Source organism: Mirounga angustirostris, unplaced genomic scaffold (assembly GCF_029215605.1).
Source record: "Mirounga angustirostris isolate CCGP_5_RB_7025 unplaced genomic scaffold, mMirAng1.0.hap1 SCAF_12, whole genome shotgun sequence".
NCBI classification, from domain to species: domain Eukaryota; kingdom Metazoa; phylum Chordata; class Mammalia; order Carnivora; family Phocidae; genus Mirounga; species Mirounga angustirostris.
The window spans coordinates 53,164,922-53,191,159 of NW_026991720.1; the positions used below are offsets into that span (position 1 = coordinate 53,164,922).

General features: G+C 41.0%; 1 protein-coding gene across 1 annotated transcript in view; it reads right to left on the reverse strand.

Annotated features, from left to right (window-relative positions):
• Positions 1 to 26,238, reverse strand: part of DNAH11 (dynein axonemal heavy chain 11) — a 339,985-nt gene that overhangs the window by 243,283 nt on the left and 70,464 nt on the right. Inside the window, 8 exon segments of the mRNA XM_064575180.1 lie at positions 14,369 to 14,495; positions 15,935 to 16,026; positions 17,042 to 17,266; positions 18,486 to 18,608; positions 19,480 to 19,602; positions 21,102 to 21,260; positions 22,187 to 22,270; positions 23,395 to 23,553. Of these exon segments, the coding sequence (XP_064431250.1) occupies positions 14,369 to 14,495; positions 15,935 to 16,026; positions 17,042 to 17,266; positions 18,486 to 18,608; positions 19,480 to 19,602; positions 21,102 to 21,260; positions 22,187 to 22,270; positions 23,395 to 23,553 (1,092 nt within the window).

A 26,238-nucleotide genomic window follows, 5' to 3' on the forward strand; every position in this document is an offset into this window, starting at 1 on the left:
AGGTCATGATCCTGGAGTCCCGGGATCGAGTCCCGCATCGGGCTCCCTGCTCGGCAGGGAGTCTGCTTCTCCCTCTGACCCTCCCGACCCTCCCCCCTCTCATGCTCTCTCTCTCTCAGTCTCTCTCTCAAATAAATAAATAAATAAAATCTTTAAAAAAAAAAACTTTAAATATTTAGTACACTATAATTTAAAATATTAAAAATATTGACAATTTTTATTTCTTTATAGAAAACTTATCAGGGGTAGTTTGATTAGCATTTGTCTTCTTATCTTAGAACTTGATACAGAACGAGCATCTTTACTCTGCCTTCAAGAACGGTCATATTCCTTTCAAATCTGGATCAGCTGCCAGCATTTTATCCCTTGAGTTTTCAATGTCATCAAATTTCTTTCAGAGTTTCTTTAATGTGAAGCTATCTTTGGGGGGCTGGTATTTCCCTCATTTCCCTTGGGACATTTTCATCCATTTTGGCACAATGACTGTTTTCATTTGTATCAGTAAGTTCATTTTCATGAAAATCCTCTGACTGCAAATTCAGAATTTTCAAAATGGTACAGAGCTATCATTCCCAGTGAGCATTCTCTCTGTAACTACATCTATGTTTGATTCAAATTAAACATTTAGCATGATCAATTTTCATTTCTTCGCTAGGCCTCCAATTGTATTACCAATTCCCTCCTTCAGTTATGTGTGTCTGTAAAATGTTACATGGCTCATCACTGGGGATAAGGAGGTAACACATTACATGCTTTGCTGTCTCTGTGTAAAGAGTAACAGATGCGTGATGGCCAGTTATGGACAGACTTGTCCAAACTGTCCATGAGGCAGGATGCACCTCTGTTACCCACCCAGGGATTTTTGTGAAGAACTAGCAATGAAGTCTGTGCCTTTTGCACTTACTCGCATTTAACATCCTGTAGTATCTTAACTTTGGATTGCATTGTGGGGGGACTGGCGCTATTTACCCAATCCTTGGTAACTGAAATTCCTACACGTGGGAACTGTGCACAGGAAGAGCTACCCATTTAAGAGCATGTATTTATCTACCTGTAAATAAAGTAAAAAATATTAACTCATTTGTGTAATTTTAGAATGTAACATGTGAACCAATAATATCAGCTGGCCTACTCGATGCTCACCTAGAAAATAAAGGCAAAGAAAAATGAAATTACTGTAGCTTCTTACTGTATTCTCAAAGCTTACCACCTGCCTTTTGCCCGTATCTAATTTCATATTTACTCCATCTTTCTGAAAGATGTCTCTGTGGGATAACATAAAAACCTACTATCACTCCTGGCATGGAGAGCACCTCAAGGTTGATTCCTCTGTAGTCATTAACTCATTTATTCATAATAATGGTAACAGTCGTGATGCTGAAATTTATATGGATGTAAGTAATGTCCAAAATGTAGGCAGTCCTGCCTATTGTGGATATTATCCTCTGGAGTAAGATGAAAATGAGTTATTGGTACATGAGCAAAAATTTAAGCCAATCTGTCAAAATGTCACCTTTTAATTAATATTACTCAGTATTGGGGACAGTACAAGGAAATGGACATGCAACATTGCTGAAAATCCAAATCTTCAAAAACTTTCTAGAAGTTGGTTAAATAAATTATGGCATATTCATGTAATGAAAACTTTCATAGACATGAAACATCATATTGTAAAAGAACATTCCAATTTTAAGTATATATGCTATGACATAAACATAGACACATTAAAAACTATAATCACTCAAAAACAGTTTCTAGCAGTATATTATTCTGATCTTTTACCTATTTCCATATTTTTCAAATTTTCAATAATGAAGATGCAATTACTTACATAACCCAAAAAGACTAAATTAGCTTGTTATAAATTTTGTAAATCACTATAGCCAATACTAGGTAACAGGCAGTGCTTAGTTTATTTTTACTAAAAATAAAATATATAATATTTTGCAATTTGACTTTCTTTTTTTTTTTTTAAAGATTTTATTTATTTATTTGAGACAGAGAGAATGAGAGAGAGAGAGAGCACATGAGAGGGGGGAGGGTCAGAGGGAGAAGCAGACTCCCCGCCGAGCAGGGAGCCCAATGCGGGACTCGATCCCGGGACTCCAGGATCATGACCTGAGCCGAAGGCAGTCACTTAACCAACTGAGCCACCCAGGCGCCCGCAATTTGACTTTCTTTTTATAACTGGACATACAGACCAGTGCTGATTCTGTTTAACATCTTTAGCATGCATACATAAATTTATATAAATATAGTCACAACATAAATGCTGAATTTTTAAATAACTTTCTGAAAATTGAGAGAAGTAAAATCATGTGTGTACATCTTAATAAATTTTAGCAAAGTGAACATGACTCTTATAAACACCCAAGAAGTAAGAAACAGAATACACCTGCACTAGGAAAACCCCTAATATCCCGTGACAGCCACTAGACCCTCCTCTCAAAAATGGACATTATCTCTAGATAATGTAGATTCATACAATCTGTACTTTTTTTTTTAAAAGATTTTATTTATTTATTTGAGACAGAGAGAATGAGAGAGAGAGAGCACATGAGAGGGGGGAGCATCAGAGGGAGAAGCAGACTCCCCGCCGAGCAGGGAGCCCGATGCGGGACTCGATCCCGGGACTTCAGGATCATGACCTGAGCCAAAGGCAGTCGCTTAACCAACTGAGCCATCCAGGCGCCCAATCTGTACTCTTTTGTGTCTGCCTTCTATAATTCAAAATTATGTCCGTGAGGCTTATTTTTGATATTAGGTAGAGCACTAGTTTGTTTTTTTCCATTGCTAGGTGGCATTCCATTGTAGGAACATAACACAATGTTTTTATCCATTCTACTGTTAAGGGACATTTGGATTGTTTGCAGTTGGGCCTATGATAAATAATAATGATGTAGCTATGAAAATTCTTGTCTACATTTTTGGGTCCACACATGTATATACTTCTTCTGAGCATACACTGAGAAAGGAAAATGCTGGAAAATAACGTATTCTTACATTCATATTTATAAGACACTGTTAAATAGATTTCTTGAGAGGCCATATCAATTTCTGATCCCACTGGCTAGAGAAGAACATGTCCCTGTCCCACATTCTTACCATTATTTAATATTGTCTCTTTAATTTTAGCCTTTTGGTGGGTCGGATCTTGGTATCTCATTGTGTGAGATATGTGTGCAGGTCAAAGCCTGAGGAACTCAATGTACAAACTGACAAGAGAGGGAAATATGCCGATTCACGATATCCTCACCAGTCCTCCCATACTCAGTGACGTCAAACCAATGCCACAGCTCTTACCAAGGTATCTCCAGCTGGGGGGGGAAAAAAAAGGAAGAAACCAGACAAGACTAGTTCCATGGGCCAGTATTTGATATTGTTTTGTTTCTAAATTTCAAGTAAAATCTTCTACTTCAAAAATCAGTAGCACATAAAAGTCCTCGAGACTGGGGAATATATATTCAGGTACTTAGGCGTATATATGTAAAGACCTAACTAAAGTGTTTGAGTTTGTTTCTGCAGTGTAACTAACTACCCCGAAGCTCAGGGGCTTGAAATGGCAATATTTTCTTTGCTTCCAACTCTGCGGGTCAGCCTCTGGGTTGCCTCAGCTGGTCCCCTCGTGTCTGTGGTCCGCTGGTGATCAGTGGCTTTGCCTCTGGAGCTGGTAGCTCGGGCACGGGTGTGTGCCTCCCCTTCAGCCGGCTAGCTGTGGCCCCCTTCACGATGAGGTAGTCCGAGGTTTCCGAAAAGCAGCAAGAGGGTACACCCCCTGGCGTGTGTGAGCTCGGCAAACCTCTTGCTAATGATACGCTGGACCAAAACAAGTCACATCGCAATCCAAACAGAGATACAAGCTCGAGCCTGGATGAAAACTGCACCATCACACTAATAAAATGGCATGGATGCATGAAGGGGAAGAATTTGTGGCCGTTTTTACATTATTATAAGTACTTTTCATATTTCTTTACATAATTTGTTTCCCTTCTTGCTCAGAAACCAAAGAGATAGTACCTACTGTTTTCCCCACTTGGTATACAAGGAAACTGATGTTCGGGAAAGTAAAGTAGTAATGTAGCCACTAATCAACAGAACCAGGGTTTGAGCTCATGTAGCATTTCAAGGTTTCTGTTCTTTCTTATCCTTCTGCCTTCTGATGGATGGCTGATGTACCTGTCTTGTTTCGTTCCATACAGTTAACATTTCAATGCTGACAATTTTTTGTGTAGATCCAGATTTCCATCTGGTACCATCTTCCTTCTGCCTGAAGCACTTCCTTTAACATTTCTCATATTGCCAGTCTGCTGGTGATGAAATCTTTCAGCTTTTGAATGTCTGGAAACATCTTTATTTCGACTTTACTTTTAAGAGATATTTTCCCAGGATAAAGAATTGTAGATGGATTTTTTTTCTTTCAGTTCTTTAGAGCTGTTGGTCCACTATTTTCTCATTTGCATTGGGAAGCCTTTCATTATGCTTACATTCACTCCTTTGTACGTACTGTGACTTTATGGATGATCTTTGGATCTCTTTATCACTGGTTATGACCAACATGAGTGATCTGATAGAGGTTTCTTTGTAGCTTGTGCTTTGGTTCACTGAGCTTAAATCTACGGATGTCTACTTTTCATCAAGTGAGAAATCTTTTGGCTGTTACTCCACAAGTATTTTTTCTGTCTCCCTTCCTCCACTTGAGGATACCCGATATACACATAAGGAGCTTTCTTATCTTTTCCATATCTCCACTTTGTTTTTTGAACATACAAATACAGCTAAAACTTTTGATGTTTTGGTCTGTTAATCCTAACATTTGTATCTGTTTTGATTGGTATTTTTCCTCATTATGAGAGCTGAATATTCCTTTTTTTTTTTTTGAGAGTTGAATATTCCTGACTCTTTACATGCCCTGTCATCTTTAATGGTATGTCACACATCGCAAAGTTACCCTCCTTGGAACTAAATATATTTTTATTCTTCTTGAGCTTTGTTCTGGGATACAGTTAAATTACTTGGAAACAGTTTGATCCTTTTGGATCTTGCTTTTAAGACTTGTTTGGCACAACTGGGATAATGTGTAACCCAGGGCTAATTATTCCTCCTGCTGAAGACTCCAGGAAGCCCCTCTAGAAGTTTCCGCAGTTCTCTCTTTACAGTTCTCTCTTCTTTGGTACTCAGCTCTGCCAACTCTCACTACCTTGTTCTCCTTGGACTCTCAGCTCCGAACCCTCAACTCCAGGAGACCGCCAAATCCTACCTGGTTCTCCCTCCCTGTACCATGCCTGGAAACTCGCTCGAGGAAAACAACTGGGACCATCACAGAGCTCACGTCTTTTGTTCCAAGTCTGTCATAAACTGCTATCCTCTGCTGTCTGATGTCCAGTGTCTAAAAAGATCCAGCACTTCATATATTTTGTCCAAGTGTTGTGTTCTTTCAAGCAGGTGGGTAAATCCACTCCTCTTACTCCATCTTGGCCAGAAGTACAAGTGTATCTTTCTTTGTGGGTTTACTTTGCATTTTTCTGATGACTTACAGAGTCAAGCAACTTCTCCTGTTTACTGGTCATTACAATACCTTCTTTTGTGAACAGGCTGCTTATGTATTCTGCCCACTTTTATACCCAATGATCAATCCGTCCTTACTTCTTTGAATGTAGCAGTTAGCTGCATATTCTGCATACGAGTCTTTTGTTTGTTTAAGGCACTGCCAACATCTTTCCCCACTTTGAGGCTTACACTGTTAGTGCCTTAACAGTAACCTCTGATAAGGCAAAGTTTTCAACTTTAATACAGTCAAATCCATCAACCTTTCCCTTACACTCAATACTTCCATGTCCAACTTGAGGAATTTTTGCTCAAATATCATTCTTTCTCGTATGTTATATATTTCATTGTTGTACCTTTCAAATTTCTAAGTACATCCACCTAGAATTGAGTTTTTAGATACGGTATGTGTTAGATGCCCCTTTCCCCCCATCCCTGCACATTTACAGCCAATTCACCCCAGAACCATTATCACTGTTTGATTCTCTGGATAACATCTTCCTTGGTGGTGCCTGATTCCAGGCACCTTTTTTTTTTTTTCCTCCTCCTTTTAAGTTCCATGATACTGATGAAAGTTCTGATCAGCTTTTCAGACTTTGTCCTATCTTGTAAGTAGTCACATGTCGCCAAGGAAACATCAATAGCAAACATCAGGTAAATCTATGGTTCTTTCTGCTCCTATCTTAGGCCCTGAGCTCTAGACTTTCCTTCGATGCTCTTTAAGACGCTGTGATGCATTTGAACAGATTGTTAACTATTTTATTCAGCTTCTCTAGTGGTTCCCAGAATGCACAGTACTCTGTGAAAAGCTCATCTCTTGGGGCCAGAAACCCTGTGCCCTGATTTTAAGCTGAAGCTGAACAACTTCTGTCAGGACCAGGAGCTCTAGACACCACAGCAAGGCCGAAAACTACTTGGCAGTAGGATCCCACATTTGTAATGCTTAAGTTTTGGATCTCCTAACATTAAGGTGATATTTTATTTGAATCCCACATTGTAATACCCCTGATTGTATTATAACTTGGTTGTGGAGAAAATGCCAAGAAAGGAGTGGTAACAAAAATCTCAGCAGTGAGGGGCACCTGGGGGCTCAGTTGTTAAGCATCTGCCTTCGGCTCAGGTCATGGTCCCAGGGTCCTGGGATCGAGCCCCGCATTGGGCTCCCTGCTCGGCGGGAAGCCTGCTTCTCCCTCTCCCACTCCCCCTGCTTGTGCTCTCTCTCTCTCTGTGTCTCTGTCAAATGACTAAATAAAATCTTAAAAGAAAAAAACTTAGCAGTGGCAACACATTTGCAAAATGAACAAAGAAAGTGTATCTACTGTTATACAACTTGTGGTTAACCATATATTAAGTATCCCGTGAGGATAATCAAGGATAATCCCCAGGCAATATATAATTTATGACATATTTAAAACGAGATGGTCTATTTTCTCGGCACACATATAAATACCTCAGTCCTTTGAGTATGAGGCTGCCTTCATAGGAAGGCATCCATGTCCAACATGACATATTCCCCGCCTGCACTGTGACTCTGCTCTCACGTGGCCATTTGCAGGACAAACTACACTTAGGTAAGTAGCTTCTATTCCTCACTGCTGACTGGAAGGCCAGTGCAAGACGGTCGAAACCACGAACACCTTCTGTGCTTGTCTCCTTCTCCTGCCTCGTCCTCATTCCATCCTCAGTCCCAGCCCAAACTCAAGGGCAACTCCTTCCTCCACTTTACGTACCTAACAGCCCCCCAGCTTTCTAATTCCTCTAAGACGTTGCAATTTTTCACTCTGTTTCAAGGAAAACTCATTCACTCCTGTGTGCCCTCAACTAACCACTCGACTTCTGGGCCTTTTTCACCGTAGTTGTTGAAGGAAGACTAATCTCTGTGAGGAAAGATGGTGACACACTATGAAATCATCCTGATTTCTGAAATTCACAGCGTGAGACACATTCACTCGATGGAGACAACCAAACACTAGTGCTCTACGGGAACGCACTGTGCTTGCGGAAATGTGGGGGCTTACCTATGTACCCCGAAGATCCAGCAGGGCTTTCTGTCACTTAATATTAAGCCCCCTCCTTACAAGCACCTTTCCAAATGCCCGTATTTTTAGGCCATTACGGCTTTCAGCTTAGTGTCATCTGTGCAATCACTGCAAATTTGGGGCTTTCTTAATAGACAAGTTGGCAGATTTCCTCTTATGTGGATTTGGGTTGACACCGCCGAAAGACAGTTCTTGATGGAAACTTTTAACATTTCTGAGTATATGTATTTCTGACCTTCTCACTTCATTTTTTTTAAGATTTTATTTTTAAGTAATCTCTACACCCAATGTGGGGCTTGAACTCACAACCCCAAAATCCAGAGTCACATGTTCTATGAGCTGAGCCAGCCAGGCACCCCCTGCCTGATCTTCTCATTTTATTTTTTTATTTTTATTTATTTTTATTTTTTTAAAGATTTTTATTTATTTATTTGACAGAGAGAGATACAGCGAGAGAGGGAACACAAGCAGGGGGAGTGGGAGGGGGAGAAGCAGGCCTCCTGCGGAGCGAGGAGCCTGATGCGGGGCTCGATCCCAGGACCCCGGGATCACGACCTGAGCCGAAGGCAGACGCTTAACGACTGAGCCACCCAGGCGCCCCTGATCTTCTCATTTTAGAGAATGCACTGTGGCCTCGATTTCCACAACAGTGGATTCCTAGTCGCCACATTAAAACACGTAAAAAGAAACAGGCAAAATTAATTTTAATGTATTTTATTTGACCTAGTATATCTGAGATGCTTTCAACATATAACAAAAAAAATATTAGATGTTTTACACTCTTTTCTTCATAGTTAACCTTTCAAGTCAGGTGTATAGATTTATAGGATATCTCAGTTTGGGTTCTTCATCAGATATACTTGATCTGTATTTCAATTTCATAAAATATACTGTTGCAAAAGTAGATTTACATGCTCAAGTTGATTCAAACACACTTTTGTTTCCCAATAACTGAATCAAATATCAGTATTTAAATGTAAATCAATTAAAATTTTTTGAGGTTAAAATTCAGTTACTCAGGGGCACCTGGGTGGCTTAGTCGGTTAAGTGTCCAACTCTTGATTTGGGCTTAGGTTGTGATCTCAGGGTTGTGATATCAAGCCCCTGCTTAAGATTCTCTCCCTCTTCTCTGCCCCTCCACTCCCATGTTCTCACATGCTCTCTCCCTAAAAAAATAAATAAAAATAAAAGATAAAAATTTCAGTTCCTCAGTTGCCCCATTTCAAGTGCTCCCTGGCCACGGTTGGCTCATGGCTACCCCACATTAGACAACACAAATGCAACTCCTCCCATTGCAAGTTTCTCTTTCTTTAGTATAGCTCCATCTGGAGAAGCTGTCACTCATCAGGCAGCGGACAAGGGAAGAAAAATGTGCAAACTCTTCTAGGACAAAAGGATCTTTCAAATTATTAGGAATCAGTGGCTAAAAACATCTTGACTTCACAAAAGTGTCAGCTATTTGAAGGCACCGCGTAACAAAGGGACTGTTATTCTGTCTGCCTCTAACCACTACACCAGCCCCTTGAAAAAAAAAAACAAAAGGATGTTTTTCTAAAGGGGGGGAATAAAAGAATGTTAATAATGAATGTGTAACTTCAAACCCGTTGCACATAACTACTACACCATGTCAACAAATCCTGCAAGTACACCTCTAAGTATGGATTTCCATAATAGATTACCAGAGATTCTGATCACTGCAGTTAGGCAGGGCCCACACATGGGTCCTTTAGAGCCTTCATGCCAATAGGAGAGCAGGGTGAATTCTGGAAGGAGAACATCTTTAAAACTTGATCTTAACCAAGTTCCCAGCAGCTAATCCTCACCGAAGGCACTCTAGACACACTGATTTCATCCCTCTGGCATTCCAACTCACTAGGGAATTTCTGCTTATGGGATGGAGGTTGTAGGGATATCAGACCTCCCTGGCTGAGGAGTTCAGGCTGATCAAATTCCATAATTAACTGCAGAAACTCCCATTTTGGTCAACACTCTTAAATTGAGTGTGGCAGGTGGAGGGGAGGGTGGCTGAAGAATTCAAGTCATTCACAAGATGTCAACATGAGTTATCGCCCCACAAAGGATTTCTTTTCTGGCCAAACTGCATTGTTATTCCACAGGCTGCAGTGGCCATGTAATTTTGGTCACACTGCAGGGAGCACATTCAGGAATCTAAGGACAAAAGGCAAAGGCGGAAAAGCTGTGTCTGGTGGTCCAAATAGGATTCCGATATTGAAAAGAAGGTAAGAGTGTAGCAAGACCAGCCTCTTTGGTTTAATTGCCAAAGCCATTAACTAACTACTGCCTAGTAAGTGACCAAGAATTCCGAAGGCATCTTCACTCTGCAGAACCACGTCAGGGAAAGAAGTGGATTGTGGCTCTAAGCGACTCAGACTGCCCTTAACTCCTTCTAGCTTCCCTGTCCACCTTAGTCACTCCCGAGTGGATATCTGCATCACAGAGGAAGTGAAACACCTTTTTAAATAATGCACCTTTACTAACAGTGGGATACCATTTTATGTGAATTTGAATTGTTAGAAGTTTCATTAAGACCTCAGTGAAATCACTTTTTGAGCACAATTTAAAGTATCAATTGCAAAAATATAAAAAATCTAATCCTTTCAAAATGTTCAATGTCACTGGCACCAGGGAAATCCAAATCAAAACCACAATAAGATACCACCTCACCCCGGTCAGAATGGCTACAATGAACAAGTCAGGAAACGACAGATGTTGGCGGGGGTGCGGAGAAAGGGGGACCCTCCTACACTGTTGGTGGGAATGCAAGCTGGTGCAGCCACTCCGGAAAACAGTATGGAGGGTCCTCCAAAGGTGGAAAATAGAGCTACCCTACGACCCAGTAATTGCACTACTGGGTATTTACCCCAAAGATACAGGTGTAGTGAAAAGAAGAGGCACCTGCACCCCAAAGTTCATAGCAGCAATGTCCACAATAGCCAAACTATGGAAAGAGCCCAGATGTCCATCGGCAGATGAAGGGATAAAGAAGACGTGGTTTATATATACAATGGAATATAATTCAGCCATCAAAAAAAATGAAATCTTGCCATTTACAATGATGTGAATGGAACTAGAGGGTATTATGCTAAGCAAAATAAGTCAGAGAAAGACAACTATTATATGATCTCACTGATATGTGGAATTTAAGAAACCAAACAGAGGATCATAGGGGAAGGGAGGATAAAAATGAAACAAGATGAAATCAGAGAGGGAGACAAACCATAAGAGACTCTTTTTTTTTTTTTTAAGATTTTATTTATTTATCTGAGAGAGAGAATGGGAGACAGAGAGCATGAGAGGGGAAAGGTTAGAGGGAGAAGCAGACCCCCCGCTGAGCAGAGAGCCCGATGTGGGACTCGATCCCGGGACTCCAGGATCATGACCTGAGTCGAAGGCAGTTGCTTAACCAACTGAGCCACCCAGGCGCCCCCATAAGAGACTCTTAATCATAGGAAACAAACTGAGGGCTGCTGGAGTGGAGCGGGTGGGGAATTGGGTAACAGGGGGATGGACATTAGGGAGGGCATGTGATGTAAAGAGCACTGGGTGTTACACAAGACTGATGAATCACTGAACTCTACCTCTGAAACTAATAGTGCACTATATATTAATTAATTGAATTTAAATTTAAGAAATGCTGCAGAATTGAGGGGAAAATCAGAGTAAAAAAATCTAATCCTTTCAAAAGCTGACAGGTCAGGACATCTATAAACCATGTGTACACTGTAGCCACATGGCTGGACCCTTTTTTTTTAAGATTTACTTGGCGGGGGGGCACCTGGGTGGCTCAGTGGTTAAGCGTCTGCCTTCGGCTCAGGTCATGATCTCAGGGTCCTGGGATCGAGCCCCACATCGGGCTCTCTGCTTGGCGGGAAGCCTGCTTCTCCCTCTCCCACTCCCCCTGCTTGTGTTCCCTCTCTCACTGTGTCTCTCTGTCAAATAAATAAATAAAATCTTTAAAAAAAAAAAAAAAGATTTACTTGGTGGGGGTGGGGTGGGTCAGGGGGCAGGCAGAGGGAGATGGAGAGAGTCCCAAGCAGACTCCGTGCTGAGCGTGGAGCCAGATGCAGGGCTTTGATCTGAGCCAAAACCAAGAGTTGGACACTTAACGACCTGCACCCACCAGGCACCATCGCGGAGCCTTCTGCGGACCCACGTCCTTTGGCTAGCACAGGGTAGACAGCACTGCTGGGGGCATTCATCAGCAAGGCTGTGAGCAGTTTGGGAGACCTCTGTGCTGTGATCTTAATATTCAGCTTCATTTTAATTTAAAATCTTTTTGATGTCTTAGACTATCTAGTCATTCACTAAGGAGTGGTAGTTGTACTAGGACTGAGCAATGTACCCGAACTGGAGATGTCAAACTTCTGATTACGAAGCTAGAAGGAACAGTGAGAGGGCTTCCACAGTGAGTCCCAGGGATGTTAGAGAACACTCCAATATTGAAGGGATACTGAAAACATAAACTGAATGACCTAAAAGGTACACCTTTGAAGTTTATATACATAAAAAAACAACTCATCCTACGACTTAGAAAGGATAATGAAAAAGAAAAAAAAGTTGGCATTGGGGATGCATGTTCCGGCGAGCCAGCATGTCGTCTGGCTAAGGTGTGAAGCATTGCTTGATTCTTTGAAAGGAGGTAAAGTGACAAGTACAGTAGTGAGCTGTTCCCTCAGCAGCAGCCTAGGGCTTCCAGTAAGGACCAAGACGCACTGGGTATGTGCATGTTCTGAGGACAGCAAATGGGTCAGGACCGCTTAGTCCTTCCAGGGCCTGTCAGACACAGCTCAACCCCTTACCATCTTCTACTGCCACCCCCCCGTTTCTATAGCTAGTTCCACAGGGCGGAGGGGACTAGAGGTGGCCATCTCACGCCTGCAAGCTATCGGCCCATGAGGGGTGCTGTGGCTTTTCCTCACTCCTTATGGGGCAGGTGAAGGACTGTTTCACCCAAACCTAACCCTTAAGTCATCAAGTGAGAGAGGTGTGGGCCACTCACTCATAGAAGCTACAGGTACCTGCAGGAAGTCCATCTTTGACATGACCCTTGCTGGCCATCTGCTGACGAGGAAAAGGAAAAAGAAGAGGTAACCCAATGGCTGATTTCACTGCCCAGAGCAAGAACTGGGTGGCTCAGTCGGTTAAGCGTCTGCCTTTGGCTCAGGTCATGATCCCAGGGTCCTGGGATCGAGTCCCGCATCGGGCTCCCTGCTCGGCGGGGAGCCTGCTTCTCCCTCTGCCTCTCTCTCTGTCTCTTATGAATAAATGAATAAAATCTTTAAAAAAAAAAAAAAAAAGAACTGGAAGCGCCAAGACAGAGCTGACTCTGCAGTATATACCCTGTAGGAGGTTCCCTCTGCCCCCATTTTCCACCAGAGACCCAACACGTTGATGCTTGCTGTTGAGGACAGAGAACAGTCAGTCAGTGCTGGTGAAAGGATCAAGAACAAGCAAGAAGAAACGCCAATGACTGACAGATGGTGGTCCCACCTCCTCTCCATGATCAATGGGTGGGAAGGGCATGTGGAATAAAATTATCAGTGTCTCCCTGCCAATTCCAAATTTATTATGTGAAAGCCTGGCCTCAACACAGAGGTAAGACTGGGTTTGTAACGAGACCTTGCTGAGTTGCTTTTTGTTTTTTTTTAAAGTAAGAAAAAGAGACCAGGATGTAAGATACCTACCCAGAGTGTAATTAAGGGGTCTGCTATTCAGTTCACGGAGATTCAGCGGGGCCCATTTGCGATTCAAAATCATAGCTAATACAACTTCATGTCTCTACTCTCTGGAATTAACACTGTTCAATAAACAGGTCATACAAATATTTATTATATTTAAAGGGTGTAATTAAAAGAAAACCAATTATCCTAGGTATAGATTTATGCACCTCTTCAAATTTATGTACTGAGAATTCAGAATTGTAATTTTGGATTTTGGATTTCAAAGACCTTGGGAACGTATACCTGTAATGGAATATGGTACCTTCTACCTCACAATCACGCACGAGGACCCAGCTTCTGGTCATGAGAATGTTCCCAGGAGGCTACTGAACTTAAGTGTGGTTATGACTATTCTCTTTGAGACTAATTAAAAACAAAACAAAACAAAACAAAAAACAACCCAACACTCCAAACATCCAGTTGTGTGATATGTAAATGAGAGATGGATATACCGGATTGCTAGTCAATGTAATCAGAGGGATTTTATTTACAAAGCCATCTGGAAATTAGCATGGATATAAGAAACCATAACTGAGGGTTGACCCCAGAAATGTTGCCCAAGTCTGACTGACAAGTCTGTCATTAATAGCAGACTGCACACATATTGTCGACAGCAAGAAGAGCCATCCCACCAAATTTAGGTTCAAAGAGAAATGAAGGTGAGAGAAATGATGACTAACTTCTTGCAGGTCACTAAACCTTGCACACTTTCACTTGAGGACCCAGTTCCTTTTTTTTTTTTTTTTTTTTTTTAAAGTACGCTCCACGCCCAATGTGGAGCCCGGTGGGGGTTTGATCTCATGACCCTGAGATCAAGACCTGAGCTGATATCAAGAGTCGGACGCTTAACCGACTGAACCACCCAGGTGCCCCACGGATTGGGGTTCCTTTAGCACCAGCTCTGACATCCTTCTGTTGCTGCATTATAAGTTTTTATTGCCAATTTTCTAGTTCCTGACGCATGTGACAAGGTAGGTGGCATCTGACAATGACATTCCTTAGTAAATGTAGTAGAATATGAGACTTTCAAAAAATATCCATTACCTGCTTAGGCTGAGCTCCCTTTGAGAGGATGTCAAGTAAGTCTGCAGAAGAGATGAAATAGAACCGTGGGAAAGCCACACGCTTGGTCTCCAGGTACTCAGCGAGAGCTTTTTCACAAAGAGAAAGCCTATGGGAATGAAAACTCTTTTTAAGCCTATCTTGCCCATTCAGTTAGTAAAACATCAACAAAAGTAAACCCAGCTCCTCTCATCTGTCCACTCACCATAATAAGCTTTACTGTCTAACACGTAGCCTGACTCCTCTTTGACACCATCATGTTGCTTGTGAATAATCTACAAGTCATGCCAAGGAGGAGACAGGTACACACACACCATGGGCTGAGGCTAAATACAGATTAGACTTAGGTTGATGTCACTCCTCACTTTTTTTTTTTTTAATATTTCTTTATGTTGAGAGAGAGAGAGACAGAAAACGAGCAAGCATGAGAGAAGGGGCAGAGGGAGAGGGAAAGAATCTCAAGCACACTCTCAGCAGAGCACAAAGTCTCAGGTGGGACTCGATCTCACAACCCTGAGACCACCACCTGAGGTGAAATCAAGAGCCAGATGCTTAACCGACTGAGCCACCTGGGTGCCCCACTCCTCACTTTTCTTAATGACATTCTTACTCAGCAAGGGCAACTAGGTTCGGCATCACTCATCCTGAGCACAAAATGCATTCGTTAAGATGTATTTGGTTCAAGGTCTTCCTTTACCCACTGAGTGCCTAGAGAACACACATGGCTTCAGCTCCCTCTGGTATTCAGAGGAGTCCTAGGAGTCAGAATCATTTCTGCTTTATCCTTCTTAGCAGAGATGACCCAGAGGCAGAACTCCCAAGTCCCCAAGATCACTAAGAAATAATTAACTTCTGGGGCGCCAGGCTGGCTCAGTCAGAAGAGCATGTGAATCTTGATCTTAGGGTCATGAGTTCAAGCCCTGCACTGGGTATACAGATTACTTAAATAAACTTCTTTAAAAAAGAAGAAATAATTAACTTTGGTGGAAATCCACTCTTAAAATTATGGCTAACTTTATCTCTAAAAAATTTACAGATTATGAAATAATTTTGCTTATGTAATATTCTTTTATCTAAAGCTCTTTTCTACCTTGCAATAAAAAGTGATCAAAATTCTGCACAAACCTCTTCATTCAGTAGCTATCTGCCCCTTTTTAATCAAAAGCCAGAATATCCTAACCACCATTAGCTGTGTAGAATTCTATGTGAAATTACAAAAGGCCCCTAAGGATTTCCTAAGTACTAACTGGCTTCCTAAGAGTAATTTCTAGTATAAACTATATACAGAATAAACGATATGAAATTACTAAGTGCAATCCAAGTTCTTGGAATAGAGTAGATGCTTAATGAGTGATCAATCAAACTTATCAATACTCTACATACACACACCATCTATTCTGCCCAAGGCAACTAGACAACTCTAAGCAAAACTATGAAGTAATCTGATACAGATCTATCTACAATAACACGATGTTAGATACTGTAAAATACTTGAAAGCAATCTCATAAAATTATAACAAATTGATCACTTCATAGTTTTATTCTTACCTGTACTGTAAATCTTTAAGTTTTTCATAGAGATTAGGTCTGCATGTTGCTTCTAGAACATTCTTTATTTTAGCTGTTTTCAACATTAACTCCTGTATGAAAGTATAAGATGGAGCCATTGATATTAGAAATTACTTTTCTCAATTTTTCATCCATTTGGGGCATTTAAAAATGAGGAACAAACTCTAAGAAAGTAAGGTTAAAGAGACTTCTAACACCATGCCTATTCACTTTTGCTTTTAAACTTTTAAATGAAGATCAAAAACAAAGTATAATCACACAGTTCTTATCAAAATAAATTGGATAGGCATTACCACCATTCTGGGTCCAAACAAAAAGAATAGAGAGAGAGAGAGAACCCAGAATCTCAAAGAGGACATTCACATATGAAAATGAGATGAACACTGAACAGTCTATTCTTTCTTCCTTAAAAGTTAAAATAGTATTCCTCCAGGTGTTCTTCTTCAATAAAAAAGAAAAGTTATTCCTCATTTCTATATGAAAAACTATAGCCATTATTCCTTGCTGAAAGTCTTTCAAATCACTCATCATTATCATATGTACATCTCTGTGTGTTTTCTTTGGTTCTTATAAAATCAACAAACAAGTAACTAATAGTACTGTTATTGGTATCCCCTCCGCAGTATTTACTTCACGAAGATTAATGTTATCACACCTCACTGCAGGGCTTAATGGAAATATCAGGCTTGCTGTTGCTTTTTGTATGGCCAGAAGCTAAAAATGGTTCTTACATTTTTAACTGGTGGAAAAAAAGTCAAAAGCAGCTTAATATTCTGTCTCACATGAAAATTCTAAGAAACTCAAATTTCAGTGTCGATAAATAAAGTCTTACTGGTGCATAGCCACGCCCGTTTGTTTACCTAGTGTCTGTTCTCTTTCATACTACAATGGCAGCACTGAGCAGTGGTGACAGAAACCATACACGACCGCGAAGCCTGGAATACTTCACAAGAGCAAGCATCCTGCACCGCTCCCTAAAATGCAACACTGTGCTTTTATAAATACGATACCCCAAACCATGGTTTTTCACAAGATTTTCTTGTTTGGAAAACTCTGCTAGGATAGAAAACAGTATCTTCTATGAACCTTAAATTCAGCATCCACTCCATCGAATCTCCTAGCATCTTTCACAAGCTGGATTCGAATGTCTTCTGAACAAACAAAGATGCTTTCCAGGTGAGACCAAGTTCGCTGGACTTCCATCCAAGTGGAGATGACCAAGTCTGCTATGTTTAATTTATTTTGCCAGCTTAACACTTGTTCAATAAAATATTCCACATACTTGCTCTGAAGCAGACTCTGCAACTGAACCTAAAAGAAAGAAAAAGAATTTTAAATAACAAGTCAGTTGGAAGACTGCAAGTACCATGAAGGAGGGACCATACCTCTCTTCTGTTGATTCCTAGATTTCTAGGATCTAGCATGCAATACCTGAAACAGGCATTCAGTATTGGCTAAATAAATGAACTAATGGCATTAAATACTCATATTGGCATGTTTTCCAAAAGAAAAAAGATAAATACAAGAAACTGCATTTCTTGTGTCTTCTACCAGAGGACCATGTATCTCTCCATAGGCAGAAAAAAATACTGTGCTCCAGGGTGCAGCTTCAGGAATTAAATTTTATTCCTTCATCTTCTCTCATTCTTTCCTTGGGGTCCATGCCTATTAACCATTGCAAGGTATAAATATTTTTTCCCCAGTACTACAAAAATAAAACCAACTTCTCTGTAGCTTCCTAAGCCCTCAGCTTCCATTTTTCCTCCCCTCTCAGTTGACTACCAAGCACGGATGCCGAGCAGTCTGGTGAGCACTTCCCACCACTCTCTGACATTGAGATCTCAGAAAGTCACTGAGTAGAAAGGCCTCTTCTCACTCTCACCTCTAACTATTTAGTACATTTGACTCTTCTCCCCCAGAACCAATTTAAGCTATTATTGACATGTTCTGTGAAGTTTAAAATGTACCACGTAATACTGTGATACATATATATATAGTAAAATGGTAACCACAATAAGGTTCCTTAACACTTCCATTCCTCATGGAATAACCTCTTTTGGGGTGTGGTAATCAGGTCTATTCTCCTAACAACTTTCGAGTGGACAATACAGTACTGTTACCTATAGTCACCGTGACATACTTTAGATCCCCAGGACTTACTCATCTTATACCTGGAAATGTGGGCCCTTTGACCAACATCTCCACATTTCCCCAACTCCCCAGGCCCTGACAACCACTGCTGTCCCCACTGCCCCAAACACCCATCTCTCACTGCCATTCTTTACGGACTTACCAGCCCAACTCACAAGGCTCTCCCTGAGTCTTTCACCCTCCCCAACACAAAGCCTCTCTGTCTCTTGGAGCCCTGCTCAAGTCCAAGTTCATACCTTTTGATCCCAAACGGTACCATGCCCAGAGTCTGGGACAAGGAGATACCCAATGAATGAATGAATACTGAGTACTGGAACTTAGACAAATTCTGAAATTGCCATTTAAAAGAAAAAATCTGTAATCAAAACACCCATCTTACTTGGTTGTGCTCTAGAGTCTCAAAAAGTTGTTCATCGGATTTTAGTAATGGAATGCCCGTCCGATAGTGAACTTCGTAAGAGAACTCCATGGATGCCCAGGTCTGACTGATTTCAGTAATAGCCTAGACATAAACAGCATTAAGTTATGTGCACAAAAGTTTAATTTATGACGAACATCTAGGCTATCATCTGAAATTAAAAAAAAAAAATTCTTTAATTCTCAAAAAAAATGTTACCCAATAGTATTGGCCTCATTTTTTTCCTGCAAATAATTCATGAAGTTCAGAGAATGAATTCCATCCCCCAAAAACAAGCATCACCCTATTATCAAATGTCTGTTGGATCTGAGTTTTACATCCTTCACGGAAACAGAATGCCAGAGCATAAAGGGACTTCAAAAGTTATCTGAAGGTTGTTTTTAACAGAGATTATGTACACATCGGCCAGCAGGAGCCAGGTAGTGCTCGGAGAGCCTGAATGTGAATCGGAGTGAGTCAGTTACCACGCTGTACCTCAGTTTCCTCCTCTGTAAGACAGGGCTACGAGTATTACCAACCTCAGAATCAAATGAAATAATACAAAGTGCTTAGAGCAGTGCTTGCAACAAAATAAATGACATGTAAGTGTTCTCTGCTATCACCACCGCCACCACCACGACCACCACCATCACCCGTCATCACCGCCCCCCATCACCACCACCCCCCGCCATCACCGCCGCCCCCCGCCATCACCGCCGCGCCCCCCCATCACCGCCGGCCCCCCATCACCACCACCACCCGCCATCACCACCGACTGGGCCCACCCTCCTGTTTTACACATGTACTGTGGCTTAGAAGGATTCAGTTTCCGGCCCAAGGCACACACACACTAGCAGTGGAGAAGAAAATGGGCCTCAGGTGTATGCACACAAGCCCCGGCGTGGGGAACTTCGAGTCTTAGGGGCTACTGCAGAGAACTAGTTCAGTGTAACAGGGAACAGCCCGAAGACACCACCTTTTCCGTCCCCAGTTCCTTCACAGCTTGGTCCACAATGCTTCGGACATCATCTTCCACTCGGTGTAACCGCAATGCTAACAAATCTGCCAAAGTCGTGGCTTCGTTGATAGAAAATCTGACCTAATTAGGAAGAGAAAAGGGCAGAATTTACATCACACGTGTGTTAATGGTTCTTGTGCCTAAAGGCCAGAAGGATGAATCACAGCTAAATATATTCAAGTCAGCTGCTGAGCACACCTCTAGTTCTGGAAGGTGGGGACCATTAAAGACACTGCTTTTTAACTCAGAGTTACTGAGGCATCACCCACCAGAAGCTAGGGCCAAGGTTCAGGCCCACATTCACACTCCACTACTTTCTTTTGTTTCATATCCTTCCCTTGTCAGCTCATTTCTTATCTCTTTGCCCACAAAACCCATTTTTAAAGAGAATCACAGTGTTCATTTATTTTAATTTGGTTGACATCCCAGGAATCAGCGAGTAGCTCATTTGTCTTTTCTTCCTCAAGTATTCTATTCCCTGGACATAATTCCTAGTTGCTTCCGTGATTTAACTTATTTTTCTCACTAATTTAATCTGAGTTCCTTGGCAAAAAAATATTCTTACTCATAGTATCATTATTCATATTTATCATGTGACAAAATAATTCACATTTATTTCCTCATCATCTTGTTGACTGCCACCCCCCCACCCCCCCCACCCCCCGCACAACCCCAGTATTTACTGAGAAGCTCTCTTCTCTTCCTAAGTGCTCAAACTCAACCGCACCCCTCACCCCTGAAGAGCCAGCCGACCCTGCCCCGCAGTTACAGGAAAGCCCCTTCCTTTCCTGCGGCTGCTAATACCCAGTCCCTGCTTCTTGGTAGCTGTAGCCCTCTCTGGCTCTCCCCAGCCTGTGACTGAGGTTCTCTGTGGCCACGCTGTGCTCTACACAAGGCCCTCACGTCCTCTCACTTGATCCTTACGAGATTCCTCTGCTGAAGGAGAGCACACAGCATCCACTCTTTTTATTAATAAAAAACAAAACTCAAAATAGGGATGTTAAGTGTCTTGTTTGAAGTTACATAGTCAGTAAAAGACAAAAGGAGGGCGTCTTAGTTCAAACTGCTGTAAGAGAATGCCATAAACGGGGTGGGTTAAACAATGAACATTTACTTGCTCACTGTTCTAGAGGCTGGAAGTGCGACACCAGGTGCCAGCATCGATGGCTTCCTGGTGAAGGCTGTCTTGGTTTACAGATGTCTGTCTTCTTGCTGTACCCTCACATGGCAGAGGGTAGAAATTTCTGCTCTTTCCATCTGGTTCTAATGGCACTGATCCCATTCATAAGAGCTCTACCCTCCTGACCGAATTATCTCCCCAAAGCCCCACCTCCAAATGCCATCACATTAGAGATTTAGGCTTCAATGTATGAAGCCTCCTGTGGCTTTAGTCCACAGGAGGGGCTGAAGGAGGATCTTTGCATGGTCAGTCTGTGGGTTCTATCTTGAGGAGCTTGACTTCCCCCATTTGACTTGAAGTCTTTTCACAAATCCACTTTATCCCAGATGAACAATGTAAACCAAGGAATAACTCTCCACAGTCACAAAAATATTCAATTAACAAGACTCAGGAAACTGACCCCAGTGGCCTTCATCAGCTGGTGCCAATGCCTGCCTCTGAGAGCAGGGCTCTGTAACTCCATGACAGCTCTCAGGGAGGCCGCCATGTCCTTCACCGTGCTTTCCAGGCCTGCATAAGCATCCCAAACACGGACTTCCTTGTCTAGTGACCAGATTTCCTAAAGTAAAAACAAACAAAAAAACAGATCCCCAGATATATTAGTACATTTCCTAATTTGTGTTCCATGAAAGAATAAATCTACCTTTCCCTGGATTATGAAAGAATAGAAGCATTTAAGCCCCTTGGTTAAGGGCTAAAACCAGAGAAATAGAAAAGGATCCACTCATCTGTCTATCACAAGTTCTCGTGTGTGTAAGCCATGTGGATACACTGGTTTCTTATTCACAGGCTCTCACTGGGGGTCCCATGAGGAAACCTCATGAGTTGACGCAAACACGTTCTGAGAAAAAAAGCCAACGGCCCTGCCACTTTTTAGCTGCATTTTACTTCTGTGCGTTTTGGCTTTATCCGAAGAGGTTCTACCCTCTTTAGAGGGCATATGACTAGGTACCAAAGCACTGCATTCAAATCAGCTCCGTTCTGTATATATTGAGCCCCTGTGGGATTTCAGAATAGTCAAGAGGAAGAACAAAGATCACAGTATTCCATACATACTCCCAAGGGGCATACTTCAATTAGTCGCCCCAAATCTCAGATTCAAAATGTATCCTGCAATACAAAATAATGTTTGCCAAGGAAAGAATTCAAAAGCTTTCATAAGCCTAACCTCTCAGCCCTGGTACTTTTAATCTTAACATCCTCCATTCTAGATAGCCAAAGGAAGTTCAAGATTATAGCTGCTACTCATCAATCCACTTGCCCTAACATGTTTTCATCCACTCATTCACAAAAAAGGCAGGCTTGATTAGAAATGCAACTAGCTCAGGGTTTAAAAAAAAAAAAAAAAAAGGTACTGTCTACTATCATCCTGTTTGAAGTAAATAAGGACATGTAGCCCAATATACCAGATACTCGGTTAGGCAAGATGGAAGGAGGTGGGGCTGAGAAAGAGAAATGGTTGTAATCGACAGTTATGGAACTTGCCTTGGCAAACCTTCTGAGTTCTACATCCATCTGTTCCACATTAATCTGTCTCCACGGGGTTTTAGTCCAATTATCAATGCTTCTCTGAAAACGCACAAGCAGATAAAAGTGTCAACAACATTTGGTGAAAGCAAGTCTCCACAGCAAAATATATAAACTGATGATACACAGTGATTCCATCATCCAGTGAAAAGTCAATTATTTAAATATTAACTGCACTAGTCAAAACTTCCCTATCAGCAAAACAAAAAAGTTGTCAGGACATGTCAAACTTAAGGTGAAAACATTATGATATATTAATTTCTAGTAGCGGTGACAAATTCCATTTACATACTATCATTATCATTTAATCCTGAATACTCTGAATTGATAAGTGTATTACCATTAAATACCAGGTTTTAAAATTCTGCATGTAATATAAAATGAGCTTCCATAAGACAGTCTTTATCCATTATCAACAAAATGCTCATTAACTTTCTGACCATATTCTATGTCCCTTAACACTCTATATGGCTTTCAACTCACTTCAAAGCAAATTATGAAGAATATGTGTTGCAATATACCTAGTTCCCCAGAACTTATTTTTATATTTAAGTTTGGGACTTAATTAACAACATGCAAATTAACTTCAGTCAGGTCTCTTATATATGCACATACCTGTAGGTAGGAATATATACATGAATTTGCATGCACAGGTCACCATATACATGTAGTATATACTTAAGTATTATTTTCATTTATATCCTACATAATCCCTGAAAAGAATCTGAAGCAGTCAACTCATTATACAGTTTCATTCAGATCCAAAAGGAAAACAACTGATAACTCAGAGAAGAATCTTCTCACAGAGATAGACAAATTCTAATTTGGGGGGCAGGGGAATATAACGCCCACAGATTTCAAGACATTATAAAACCCCCATGGGGGGCACCTGGGTGGCTCAGTCGTTAAGCGTCTGCCTTCGGCTCAGGTCATGATCCCAGGGTCCTGGGATCGAGCCCCACATCCGACTCCCTGCTCAGCGGGAAGCCTGCTTCTCCCTCTCCCACTCCTCCTGCTTGTGTTCCTGCTCTCACTATCTCTCTCTCTGTCAAATAAATAAATAAAATCTAAAAAAAAAAAAAACAAACCCCACGGAATGATATAGACACTAAAAATTGCCTATTTATACAAAAGAACTATTAAAAAAAAAAAAGGCAGTGTCTTACTGTAACGTAAGTAATGACATCCCAGAGGCCCTTGAGCAATTTTATTTCTTTGCAACACCGCTTCATCTGTTTATACTCAGGAAGAGCCACTTCAAAAAGGTGGGTAGCTTCTTGCATCTGTAACATTTCTTCTTCCAATGCCTCAAGCTCTTGATTTGCCTAAGGAAAAAACACACACACACATGCACCCCAACACCCTTCACATCAATGAACTGCCAAAGAAAGAGAAGCTACACGGTTCTGTGAACCTCTGTAAAGGTCAACATCTGCAACCTCTATCTTAAAATGAAAATTAAAAGAAGCCGGCAGTGTAATTATTGGTAAACTGTAGGGTTCTGATGAACAAACTCATGGCTACTCAGCAAGTGAGAGGAGACTAGTCATCAATACAATCATGTCACCAATACTGCCCCCACACATACTTCAGCAAAATTTGCTCTTGCATCAGATTTCTATGAAAACCATCTTCCTGATTTTCATTGTACAGCTGGGGACTCGGCTAGGGAAGCCAAAGGTGAGGCTCTAGAGCTTCCACTGAAACAGCAACCACTTCTTTAAAAAAAAAAGTTTTGGATTTAAAAAAATATCCTAGAGATTATCAATAGTACAAAATGCACTTTAGAGAATTCATGAAATAAAACCCTGGAGCTAAAGACAGCACAGTAGGAGAAATTTCACTGTACGATGACCTTTCCTACAACTGGTCTACCATCCCATCTATGTAGGATAGTCTGTGTTACGCCAAATATAAGTGGAGTTATTTTTTTCTTTCTTGATAAGCCAACTCTTAATTTTAGTTTTTATCAACATAGTAGCGTATTCACATGGTAAAAGTTAGAGGATGGAGGAGCCTGTCGTGCAGAAGCAGCTGGTTCTCTCTCCTGTTCTTCTGGGTGCTATTTCTCTAACTCTTGATTCTGTGTGCAGGCCACGCCTTCATTTATCAAGTTGAGACATTACACTAGGTTACCGACTTTGCAAAAAAAAAAAAAAAGGACTTGACTTCGTTTTTCCACCTTATATTTTCTCCCATCCTCCTCTCAATACCCAACTATTACTTTAGTTCTTCTGTTTTTTTAATTTAAATACTCATACTTAGTCCTTTCTGCTTCATCAGTTTTCAACTTTACTGACTTCCTACTATGTCAAGAAGAGTATCAGCACTTTCATCTTCTTTCATTGTACAAGTTATGGTTTTCATTTTTATAAGTTATGTTTATAAATGAGAACCACAATTCTTAGTTTTACCCATTTTCTATTATGAAAAATTCCATACACATCAAAATGAGCAGGTGTGTGTGCACACCATCCAGCTTAGGACTATGTTATCAGTAACTTTTAATGGACTCCTCAGTTTTATGCCCCTCCTTCCCACTACAGAATTAGCCACCTAATTTTTATTTAATATTTCCGATTTTTTTTTTACTACCTATATATGCACTGCTAAATGCTAAAATGTTAAAGTTTGTTTCTGAAGTTTATGTAATTTTATACTCTATATTAAGACATTTCAATTCCTATTTATTTTGGAGGCTTATTTATATATATTTGTGAGGCTGTGCAAAATTCATTGATTCCTACTACTGTGTAAGCACTGCCTTGCATGAATACATTTAATTTATTACCTTGTATGAATACCGCAATTAATGTTTTCTGCTTCTAATGGTCATTTAGGCTCCCTGGGTAACCAGTACTCATGCTCCCAAGTATCTCCATGTCTCCTGGTAGCAATGTTTCATTTGCCGTCACAGTAACACAGGCTTCTATGTTTGCCTCTGGCTTTTCACCCTAGATTCAGCTCCTCCATTTTTTCCCCTGCCCTTTAGGAGATTCCTCTTCTTTTCCAGGGAGCGCAGCAATACATTTTAAGTTGCACATCTGTGAACGTGTTTCGGCATTTGTTTTTCCAAAGGATTTTTCAAATTGTCTAGAGTACCATGCTCCCCAAAGTCAACAGCCCTTCTAGTTGCCATTTTTCCTATTACTGATACTAAATCATTCCTAAATATATACACCGAGTTAACTCAAGTGTTTTCTGTGTCTTTGCATATGAAGAAACAAAAGCTCATAATGTAAGTTTACTGATGAATCCATTATAACACAATATACAATATAATATACCATACCACTCCCTTTGATTCTGGTGGGTCAAAGGTTTCTGCCTTGTGGAGTGAGATGCCTTGAGTACTAAGGTCTACCATACCCCCCAGAACAAGCATATATGTGCCTCTGGATGAATCCACTGAGGTATTAGATGTGCATGCACCTACACACACACACACCACACACATAAATGACTTCAAAACAAAGGTAACCCAGCCCTAGTACATGCAAAACATCCCTCAACACATTCTGTAGGTCCAAAGATAAATATCTCTGACTTTTAAATATTTAACTCCATGCTGTTATAGCACGCAAATGGTAGCATTCAATGAATAACTGTAGTAAATGTTTATATACAGCACATTGGTTAGTCAAGTAAAAATGTCTCCCCTTCTACAATCTGTTCCGACCACCTGCAATTTAGATAGAATCTTTAAAAACCCCACAACTCTATTAGCATATTCTAACCCACAATGAATACATTAACCGGTTTTCTGCAGCCAAGTGCAAGAGAAGATCTTCTGCTACAGAATGGTGCTTTCTGAAAGGGTGTAAAGCAGTTAAAACTAAATTCAACCCAGAATTTGGACAGAGAGGTACAAGCTGTGTCCACTCTAAGTTTTCTACCAGTCTAAGGAGTCAAGCCTCTCTCTAGTATGGAGTAAAAACAGGATGGCAGCCTCCATGAAGATCTCAGAAAGATTCACTGCTCCTGAATCTAAACTTCACCATCACTGCTCA